The 12,072-nt window shown below is 41.1% G+C and overlaps 1 protein-coding gene across 10 annotated transcripts in view; it reads left to right on the forward strand.

Moving 5' to 3' along the window:
• LOC133577958 (calcium/calmodulin-dependent protein kinase type II subunit gamma-like) overlaps positions 1-12,072 on the forward strand; it is a 197,705-nt gene that overhangs the window by 128,191 nt on the left and 57,442 nt on the right. For 6 of the 10 annotated variants that reach the window (XM_061932144.2, XM_061932148.2, XM_061932150.2 and 3 more), the window contains 2 exons: positions 6,926-6,966; positions 10,640-10,723. In XM_061932144.2, the coding sequence (XP_061788128.1) occupies positions 6,926-6,966; positions 10,640-10,723 (125 nt within the window). The remainder of the gene's footprint in view (positions 1-6,925; positions 6,967-10,639; positions 10,724-12,072) is intronic. The other 4 variants (XM_061932146.2, XM_061932152.2, XM_061932149.2 and 1 more) reach the window with 1 other exon arrangement.

The following is a 12,072-nucleotide window of genomic DNA, read 5'->3' on the forward strand; positions in this document are numbered from 1 at the left end:
TGAATAAGTCCTACTTTGCTGTTAATTGGGCCCGACCAATTAACGAGGGTTTGCTCTACCCTGCATTGGCAAGGAAACATTCTCATATCCCACGAAAAATAGAAATGCATTCATTTGACCTGGATACAGGTTGGATATTATTTTGAGACTGCCTCACAAGTGTAAAAAGAAGCGAAACAGCGTTGGTAGCCAAAACCATTGATTGCAGATTAATTTGAAAAGAGGCTGCTTGTGTCTTTTCACTTAAAGCCAAAGTAGCTCCCGATATGTTGTCTATGTTTACATAACTGCTGTTATACTCGGACGTATTGGTCGGAGCAGAAAAGTAAAAGTAATCCTTTTCAAATTCCCTGTAAGTTTTCTTAATCGTTTTTATTCAGGTGGCATAAAAAAGATGTCAAGTTAGACTTCTTGACAACAACAACAAAAAAACTCCCACGTTGTACGACTACCAAGGTGTTCGACCTTTCGCGGTTCCCCCGTATCTCCTCCGACGTTCTCAGAATTGAAGATGTTCTCTCTAATCCATCCCTGCAGCCATCTTAACTCTGGCTCTTCTCGTTGATTTCCTGGGAGCGTGGCGAGGGTCTGCGTTTACCAAAATAAGATCATCTCGCGCTCTCGCCGCCGCTACCTGGGTGACCAATCGCCGAATGACGAGAGAGGATGTTTGACTCTCAGGCTTTTGTTTTTATCTGTTGAATGCTGCATGGCGGGATTGAGATTTTTTTTTTGAGAAACGATCACCAAACAGGACTTTGCACTTGTTCTGATTATGAAGTCTGTACCCCTTATCTTTGTTCTCCTGTGTCCAAACCTTCCCTCTCCTTCCCCTTCCCTTTTACTATTGGAAGGTAAGAAACACAAGATATGATTGTGTGTGCACGTGTGTCATGAGATTAACAGGGAATTTCACTTTTTGTAGAAATTGGCCTATTATTCACAATCCCCATGTAAGACAAGAACACATGTTTTTTTTATGTTTTTTTTATGCATTCTATATTGTAAAGAAACTTTAGCAAAAATCAGCTAACAATGGAGTCAATGGAAGTCGCGCTATTCCGCCTATACCAGGGGTCGGCAACCCATACTTGCGAACCCTCCCGAATTTTCCGGGAGACTCCCGAAATTCAGCGCCTCTCCCGAAAACCTCCCGGGACAAATATTCTCCCGAAAATCTCCCGATTTTCAGCCGGAGCTGGAGGCCACGCCCCCTCCAGCTCCATGCGGACCTGAGTGAGGACAGCCTTTTTTTTACAACAGGGTGACAAGAACTAAATCATCCAGACTAGAGATAAATTGTATTATGTTTATCCTACCTAAAAATAAATATATTTATTAATTACCAAAAAAACTAAATACATTTTTACTATATTTTGCTAAAAACATCAAAATTGTTTTTATTTGTATTTTTTCTGACTCCTTATTACATCCAGCCATAGAATTATACATTAAAATAAACATATTTGAAATAATTAATTTTAAATGATCATAATAATTCATTTAAAATGACCATATTTAATTATTAAAATAATTGCTTGTTTATCAACAACTTTAGCATTTTATTCATTACATTTTGAAGCTCTCAGAAGCCAAGTTATGTTATATATATGTATATATATATATATATATATGTGTGTATATATATATATATATATGTATGTATATGTATATATATTTCATACATATATATATATATATATATATATATATATATATATATATGTATATATATATATATATATATATATATGTATGAAATACTTGACTTGGTGAATTCTAGCTGTCAATATACACCTCCCCTCTTAACCACGCCCCCACCCTCCACCTCCTGAAATCGGAGGTCTCAAGGTTGGCAAGTATGCGGCAACCCAAAATGTTGAAAGAGCCATATTAGACCAAAAATACAAAAAACAAATCTGTCTGGAGCCGTAAAAAGTTAAAAGCCTTATGTAAGTGTTATAATGAAGGCAACACATTAAGTTAGTGTCTCAGAGGGTCAGATAACTTCTGGAAATTACTGGCTTAAAACTGCCAAAGATATATATGTGTGTGCCCAAGTTAAATGAAAGGACACGCTGTCTTCTTCTAATGGATTTATTACAATCTTTGCAAGCTGGGTAATGTTTGCTGTGGCAAAAAACACGTCTTTTTGTGGCAGCGTCAGAGAAAGTTGTACACGTAAACCAACTACGATGAGTTCAAGGACCGCCAAAATTAGTAGGACAAAACGGCGCTGGCCAAATACTGTCATCAGTGAAGCATAAACATAATAAACAGTGGGCTTTCTAACAATTAGGAAGGTTTGTGTTGTATTTGTCCTCCTACAAAAACATTATTAAAACAACAAATATATTTCCCCCCATCTTTTTCCATTTTTGAAAAAGCTCAAGGGAGCCACTAGGGCGGTGCTAAAGAGCCGCGGGTTGCTGACCCCCGGCCTATACAGGGCTCTAAAAAACCTTGAAACACCTCCGTAAACATTGTGTATGCAGTACAGGCTGTAAGTGTATATGTAGTGTAGTAACAGGCACATTTGTAAAAAAGTTATATAAATATATTTACTTATTTTTCACATTAATTTCACAGACGCATCACGATGTTCGCCTTTCCCTTCAATAACAACAAACCTGCTACTCAGACACATTTGTATCCTGACTATTAGGAAGATGAGCAACAAGTTTGATAAGCTGTGTGCTAAACATGTGCAGCTTTAGTATGTACGAACCAGGGTTGTACCGATACAAATACCAAAATGTTCGTACCAGTACCATACCGATACTTTTCTAAATAAAGGGAATCACAAAAAATGTCATTGTCTTTATTTTAAAATAATAATCACCAAAAATGATTCCCGGGCGCGGCCACCGCTGCTGCCCACTGCTCCCCTCACCTCCCAGGGGGTGATCAAGGGTGATGGGTCAAATGCAGAGAATAATTTCGCCACACCTAGTGTGTGTGTGACAATCATTGGTACTTCAACTTTTAACTTTAACAAAAAATCTTAGGGTACTTTAAACTTATGATTATTATTGCAATTTTGTCCTTAAATAAAATAGTGAACATACTAGACAACTTTTCTTTTATTAGTAAGCAAACGACGACTCCTAATTTATGTGACGTATGCAGTAACATATTGTGTCATTTATCTACCTATTATGAAGGATAAGTGGTAGAAAATGAATTATTAATCCACTTGTTCATTTACTGTTAATATCTGCTTATTTTTTCTTTCAACGTGTCCTATCTACACTTCTGTTAAAATGTAATAATCACTTATTCTTCTGTTGTTTGGATACTTTACATTAGTTTTGGATGATACCACGAATTTGGGTACCGATCCGATACCAAGTCGTTACAGGATCAGTAAAAGTCCTCATGTGTCCAGGCACGTATTTCCTGAGTTTATAAACATAATATGATTTTTTTTTTAAATGAAAGAAGACGTGATGCCAAAAAATATCGACGTAATCATAGTACCGTATTTTCCGCACCATAAGCCGCCCTGGGTTATAAGCCGCGCCTTCAATGAACGGCATATTTCAAAACTTTGTCCACCTATAAGCCGCCCCGTGTTATAAGCCGCATCTAACTGCGCTAAAGGAATGTCAAAAAAACAGTCAGATAGGTCAGTCAAACTTTAATAATATATTAAAAACCAGCGTGATGTGGGCGCGCATGGAGTCGTATATCAACATGGACGGAGCTGCGTGAAAAAAGCCACCCGGCCTCTTCGCGTAAACTTACCTTAACCACTCGCTCATCTTTTCTTCATCCATCCCTTCGAGTTAGCTTTTATGATGACGCCGGCTGGAAAGGTCTCTTTTGGCAAGGTCTTCCTTTTGAATATCACCATGGGTGGAAGTTTCTGGCCATTAGCATGGCAAGCTAGAACCACAGTGAAGGATGACTTCTCATTCCCTGTGGTGCGAATATTCACCGTACGTGCTCCCGTTGTATCCACAGTGCGGTTCACAGGAATATCAAAAGTCAGTGGAACCTCGTCCATGTTGATAATGTTCTCTGGCCGGATCTTTTTTTCAGCTATCTTGTTTTTACAATATGCACGGAAAGTAGCCAGCTTTTCTTGAAAGTCTTTAGGCAGTTGCTGTGAAATAGTAGTCCGTGTGCGGATGGAGAGATTGCGTCTTTTCATGAACCGGAAACCTGTCGCTTAGTAGGAGCCATTTTGTGGTCTTTACAGATGTAAACACACAAAGGAAATGAAACGTAATATCCGCGCGCTTCTTCTTCTTCTTCTACGCGGGCGGGTGGTTGCTTACAGTAGAAGAAGAAGCGCTTCCTGTTCTATGGGGGCGGGTGCTTACCTTGGCGGTTGCTTGCGTAGAAGAAGAAGCACTTCCTCTTCTACGGGGAAAAAAGATGGCGGCTGTTTACCGTAGTTGCGAGACCGAAACTTTATGAAAATGAATCTTAATATTAATCCATATACAAAGCGCACCGGGTTATAAGCCGCACTGTCAGCTTTTGAGTAAATTTGTGGTTTTTAGGTGCGGCTAATAGTGCGGAAAATACGGTATTGACTATATACGCTCCTGTACTTGGTATCATTACAGTGGATGTCAGGTGTAGATGCACCCATGGCGTTTGTTTACATAGTGACGCCGGTGAGCTACAGTGTGTAGTGAAGCATGTTTAGCTATTCCTCGTCCTGCAGGGATGATACTTGTAAGAAACTCACTTTATTTGTCGCCATGGAGGCGAGGATTAGTGATTTAGAAGTAGCTACAACACTGCAGACTGCGGATGGACTTTAGCTGCTAGCTAGCTAGTCTTAAAGCACCTCTTCCTGGGGGCGTTTTAATGTTATAGCTTCACCTTTATCTTTACTTTTTAAGCCAAAATGCGTCCATTCTCCCTTTTCTGTCTACACACTGTCTGCTTGTAAGTACTCCGTGATCGTGCGCTGCCGAACATGCTCCTCTGCCCGTAAAACCAGCAATGTACTTTTTAGAGTACCGAATGTGATTCATTAGTATCGCGGTGCTATACTGGTACCGGTATATCGTACAACCCTAGTACGAATATAATAAAACAAGCACTTACTGTGCAATGTCTGCTCTCACTGGGACGGCGACTGATAGGATGTTTATATTTTTCCGTTTGGATGAAGAATTAATCATAATTCACACACGGTTTAAAAAAAAAAAAAAACTGACGCAAACAAGCGTATTTTCGTGTCTTTCTTGCCAAAGTTAACCATCTCTGTTTATGGCAACATCCTTCTTTTATCTAGATGAGATGCAGGATTTATAAACGAGAATTATTTTTTTTAATTTTCCTGAGGGAACTCTCCTGAAGGAATCAATAAAGTACTATCTATTAGAGATGTCCGATAATATCGGACTGCCGATATTATCGGCCGATAAATGCTTTAAAATGTAATATCGGAAATTATCAGTATCGGTTTCAAAAAGTAAAATTGATGACTTTTTAAACCGCCGCTGTACGGAGTGGTACACGGACGTAGGGAGAAGTACAGAGCAGTTACGTCTCCCAGTCATACTTGTCAACCCTCCCGATTTTCCCGGGAGACTCCCGAATTTCAGTGCCCCTCCCGAAAATCTCCCGGGGCAACCATTCTCCCGAATTTCTCCCGATTTCCACCCAGACAACAATATTGGGGGCGTGCCTTAAAGGCACTGCCTTTGCATGCCGGCCCAGTCACATAATATCTACGGCTTTTCACACACACAAGTGAATGCAATCATCCTTGGTCAACAGCCATACAGGTCACACTGAGGTTGGCCGTATAAACAACTTTAACACTGTTACAAATATGCGCCACACTGTGAATCCCACACCAAACAAGAATGACAAACACATTTCGGGAGAACATCCGCACCGTAACACAACATAAACACAACAGAACAAATACCCAGAAACCCTTGCAGCACTAACTCTTCCGGGACGCTACAATATACACCCCTCAACCCAGCTCCCCCCAACCTCCTCATGCTCTCTCAGGGAGAGCATGTCCCAAATTCCAAGCTGCTGTTTTGAGGCATGTTAAAAAAAAAAATAATGCACTTTGTGACTTCAATAATAAATATGGCAGTGCCATGTTGGCATCTTTTCCCATAAATTGAGTTGATTTATTTTGGAAAACCTTTAATGCATCCAGCGGGGCATCACAACAAAATTAGGCATAATAATGTGTTAATTCCACGACTGTATATATTGGTATCGGTTGATATTAGAATCGGTAATTAAGAGTTGGACAATATCGGATATCGGCAAAAAAGCCATTATCGGACATTTCTACTATTTATCTATCTTATAATATTGTTTGCGTTAGCGCTTATGTTAACTGTATCGCTAATACTTGGTTAATATTCAGCTCAGGAGATATAAATGGAGTATTGTTGGTGGTTTATGCACACGTTTATTTACCATTTAGAATGCACAAAAAAAGAAAACCATGTTCTTGTCTTACAGAGGGATTGTGAATGATAGGCACAATTAAACAATAAGTGCAGTTCCCCTTTAAGGGCTGTGTCAAAAGTGTTTAAGGCCCTTTAAGGGAAATCAATGAGAGACATTAAGCTGTAGCTCCTCTGCCGGGGGTCTTCTCGACAGGAAATGTATTCCGGAAGTTTACCTCGCTCTCGGGTTTCTTCGACTATCCCCATGTGACAATGGATGGATTATGACGGGAACGCGTACAAGCACGGGAGGAACCGGCCAACAAATCCGCTGAGTGTCTTTTCTACTCCAATATGTGACGCGTTTTTTCATCCAAATCTTTGCTGCATTTGCACTTTTAGTTCCTCGCCCCGTAAATACCCAGCAGTCCATTTAGCCTTTCAAAAGTGAAACTCAGTTTTCTGCCTGTTTTCTCTCCCTTTTCTATCCTCCTCTTTTCCACCTCTCTCTCTCTCTCTCTCTCTCTCTCTTTTCACAGCATGCAAAAGTTTACTCAACAAGAAATCCGACTCTGCTAAGGTAAGATGGTCTTGTGGCCTCATGTTTTTCTCCATTTTTTCTTTCTTTTTTTTTTTTAGCTCAGGTGGACTTTTTCTAGAAGGTTTCTGCATCGGATTGATTTAATGTCCGTCCCTTCAATGCAGTGGTGTCCAAAGTTTCCTTTAAATGCCACAAACATGTGGGGGCCATTATAGTTATTAGAAACAAAGTCAATCTAACCTGGATATGCTAATGATGAGTTATAGATAAAACAGCCATTATTGCAGGTCTACTGTGTTCAAACACCGATGACATCTATTAAACAAGACAAGAGGCAAAGAATTAAACAGAGACAGAATTCAATTTGGACTCAATTGAGGAGACGCGCCTGGACACACTGTACCCTTGTACAGTATCTCAGCACGCTCTGCCAAAAAATTGCACTCCTTTATTTGACTTTCTCCCCCTACCTGACCACAGCTGCTTCCAGAGGGAAGTGGGTCGTAAACAGCGTTGCCTTTGGTTACCGAACAGTTCAAAAGAAGAGGTCGTAAAATAGTTCAAAAAGAGTTCGTAAAATAGTTCAAAAAGAGTTCGTCTGGAAATTGGGCAGATCCTGCCATCTCTGCGCTTTGAAGTCCCAGTGGAGTTTTACGAGCCTTCCTCCTGGTACGTTTCAAAGACAGCATTTTGTCTTCTTGTCAGGAACACAATGTAATACAAAGTTTTTGTGATCATTTAGAAACAATTATTCTAACAATTAGTGTTATCAACTTTGTCTTTCCTTTTTGCTCTTTTCTCTGATTTTACCGTTCTTTTTTTTTTACTTGTAGTTGTCTTGTTGAGCTGTGTTTTCTAGTTTGATTGTAATTTAGAACATGTTGAAGGGACAATAAACGAGCTGCACACAATTTTGTATTTGCATGATAGCTTCTTCAACTTACATCTTGTTCCCTTTTTTACATTTTTATTTGCCGTGGCCCTCATTCCAATACTTGCTGATCAGATACAGGTAGGGATGGGTACCGAATTATGTACTTTTATTGCCACTAGAGATGTCCGATAATATCGGCCTGCCGATAAATGCTTTAAAATGTAATATCGGAAATTATTGGTATCGGTTTCAACCTTCCGATTTTCCCGGGAGACTCCCGAATTTCAGTGCCCCTCCCGAAAATCTCCCAGGGCAAACATTCTCCCAAATTTCTCCCAATTTCCACCCGGACAACAGTATTGGGGGCGTGCCTTAAAGGCAGTGCCTTTAGTGTCCTCTACAACCTGTCGTCACGTCCGCTTTTCCTCCTGACAAACAGCGTGCCGGCCCAGTCACATAATATATGCGGCTTTTCACACAAACACATACACACAAGTGAATGCAAGGCATACTTGGTCAACAACCATACAGGTCACACTGAGGATGGCCATATAAACAACTTTAACACTGTTACAAATATGCGCCACACTGTGAACCCACACCAAACAAGAATGACAAACACATTTCGGGAGAACACAACAGAACAAATACCCAGAATCCCTTGCAGCACTAACTCTTCCGGAACGCTACAATATACACCCCCGCTACCATACCGCTTTCTCTAAATTTGGCCCCCCCCTGAGTCAAAATAATTGCCCAGGCCTGGTCTATACAATACTGCCATGTAATGTCTTGGAAGTGCAACTGCATTGCAAATGAGACTCAACTGTTATAAGAAAGCGAGATACAGTTAGCTCATTTTTAAAATGTTACATTAAAAAAGTATATTTTATCATAAATTAACATTTATCATACCTGCCAACTATTGCGGTTTTCCCGTAATTAGTACGGTTTTCATCAACCTATTCCGGGTTACGGTTGCAGTGATAAAAAATAGTTTTTCATTAATTAAAAAAAATAATTTAAAAAAAAGTTTTATTCACGAAATCGCGTAACGACAATCGACACTGCTTCCCGTAACTTCCTATCGAGCCATTCCGAATGCCATGCGCGAGGCTATTTATAGCACCGCTGCCAAGCACGAGGCACCAGTTGCCATTGTTTCCAAACGAGCGAACGATCATGGAATCAGCCGGAGAAAAATCGCAAACGAGTCTTAAACCGAAAAGAAAACTGCAGTCATTCCGTGAAGAATATTCAAAAGCCTATCCGGGAATAATTATCCGTTCCAAAAAGGGTGAAAACTACGCGAATTGCACCTTGTGCAGACAAGATTTTTCGATCGGACACGGAGGAATTAGCGATGTAAAAGACCACGTTGGGACAAAAAAACACAAGTCTAATGCCGTTGCTAGCGATACAAGTGGAAAACTTTGGATTTTAGCCACAAAAAGGTAATGACACCAATGTTATCTATTGGAATTGTTTAGTACTGTTATACTGTTAAAAGTGTTTATACTATTTATGCTTTCAAGTCCAAGTTGAAGAAATCTTGTTAAATGTTGACAGCATAACTACCAAAATACAGAAGTATGTCCTTAATATTTTTGCAGTGCTATTTCTGTTGAAAAGTTCAAATGATTACATTAGAGATGTGATGTGCCACTTTTCAAGTGTCTGATGGCTTAAATTAATTTTCATTCATTTTTCATATTTTGAATTCTTTTGAAAGGCTTACAAAAAAACTACATTTGAATTGTAATTCCATGCTATTGACAGGACTATTAATTTTAATGAAGTTAGCTTACCATGTTTACAGTATGATAATTGTGATAGAAATGTGAATTTTAGGCACAGAATATTTTTTACAAGTGAACAAGGCAGTAGATTATACAAGCTTGGACAGAAAGTTAATAATGACACCAATTTTTTTTTTAATGGAATTGTTTAGTACTGTTTTACCATTTGTTTACTGTAAAAAGTGTTTATACTTTCAATTAACAAATTGAAGTCTTGTGAAAGGTTGACAGGATAACTGGCATTAACTGCCAAAATAATTTCAAACTATTGAAGTTAGCTTACAGAATAAACATGTCAATCAACCCATATGATTTTTGCTGTAATATTTTTGTTTTGAAAAGTCACTGTGACTGATAGAAAAGTGATGGTTTTAGCAACATTTTAACCTGTCTGAATGCTAATAATCATTTTTGCGTCGGGGGGCGAACCCCCCTGAACCCCCCACCAGGACTTTGTCCTGGACCTACCGGGGCCTGCGGCCCCTGGACACTGGCTACTAGGTTTTTCTGATTTCAAAAGTTGGCGGGTATGATTTATTAACACACAAAAGTACCGAAAATTGGTACCGTTGAGTATAAAGTACCAGGAATTGGTATCGTATTGTTTCAAATTTGAACGGTACCCATCCCTTTGGTTTTCTTTATGGAATAAACCGCGGGCTGCAAATGGCCCCCCCAGCCCCGCTTTGGACACCACGGCCCTAATGTAACTATTAAGGATTTTATGTTGGTTTTAGTCTGAGCTTTTGCTGCTCTCTTTTTCCAAGACGCCCGCCTGTGTGCCGCTCTTAAGCATCTTTCTCCCCTGCCTGCCTCCTCCGCCCCTGGGGTCTCTGCGCAGTTAAGTGGTGGAGGCATAGAGAGTTATTGAGGCAGTAAAAAGGATGATCTAGAGGCCATTCTGTGCCACTCACCCTCTCATTTGCCCTGTTAGCTCTCAACGGCGGCGAGCCTCCACTAACACCAGCCTCATTTCCTCAAACGGCGTGCGATGCTAATCTGTGTGTGTGTTCACTGAGTGTTTGCGTTCTCGTCCCAGCCTTCCACCAACAACAGTAAGAACAGTATAGTGAGCGCCATCAATGCCCTGAAAGACAACAACATGGCGACCAACTCCCAGATGGTACAGTAGGCCGCCGCAGTGTCGGTCACTTAACGCTCCCTGGTAGTTGTATGTCGTCATTGTCGCTGCTTGTTGCTCCTTCGTCAACCTACCTGCCCTCACGAGGTGCACATGTCGTCTTGGATTCTCAAGGTTGGTCTATCCCAGGGGTCAGCAACCCGCGGCTCTTTGATCACTCTGATGCGGCTCAGCTGCATACTTGCCGACCCTCCCGATTTTCCCGGGAGATTTCCGGATTTCAGTGCCTCTGGCAGAAAACTCCCGGGTTTAATATTCTTCGATTTTCACCCTAACAATAATAATAAGGGCGTGCCATGATGGTACAGCATTCAGCACCCTCTACAATCTGTACAAACAGCATGCCAGCCCAGCCTTTTGTTGTATGCATTTTCTACTTGCACACATAAGTGACAGCAAGGCATACTTGGTCAACAGCCACACAGGTTACACTGACGGTGGCCATATAAAATAACTTTAACACTCTTACTAATAATGCGCCACACTTTGAACCAAAACCAAACACGAATGACAAACACATTTCGGGAGAACATCTGCACCTTAACACAACATAAACACAACAGAACAAATACCCAGAATCCCATGCAGCCCTGACTCTTCCGGGCTACGTTATACACCCCTGCTACCACCAAACTTTGAACCAAAACCAAACACGAATGACAAACACATTTCGGGAGAACATCTGCACCTTAACACAACATAAACACAACAGAACAAATACCCAGAATCCCATGCAGCCCTGACTCTTCCGGGCTACGTTATACACCCCTGCTACCACCAAACTTTGAACCAAAACCAAACACGAATGACAAACACATTTCGGGAGAACATCTGCACCTTAACACAACATAAACACAACAGAACAAATACCCAGAATCCCATGCAGCCCTGACTCTTCCGGGCTACGTTATACACCCCTGCTACCACCAAACACCCCCCCCCCCCCGCCCCCCCCCCGCCGCCCCCCCCCCCCCCCCCCCCCCCCCCCCCCCCCCCGCGTCGGTTGATGTGGGCGGGGTTTGGTAGCGGGGGTGTATAATGTAGCCCGGAAGAGTTAGGGCTGCATGGGATTCTGGGTATTTGTTCTGTTGTGTTATGGTGCGGATGTTCTCCCGAAATGTGTTTGTCATTCTTGTTTGGTGTGGGTTCATAGTGTGGCGCATTATTAGTAAGAGCATTAACGTTTATACCGCCACCGTCAGTGTAACCTGTGTGGTTGTTGACCAACTATGCCTTGCTGTCATTTACGTGAGCAAGCAGAAGTCCCATACCACATGTAGCTGGGTGCTATATGCTGTACCATCACGGCACGTTCGAGAGAAGAGATGCCC

Source organism: Nerophis lumbriciformis, linkage group LG39 (genome assembly GCF_033978685.3).
Source record: "Nerophis lumbriciformis linkage group LG39, RoL_Nlum_v2.1, whole genome shotgun sequence".
Classification (NCBI taxonomy): domain Eukaryota; kingdom Metazoa; phylum Chordata; class Actinopteri; order Syngnathiformes; family Syngnathidae; genus Nerophis; species Nerophis lumbriciformis.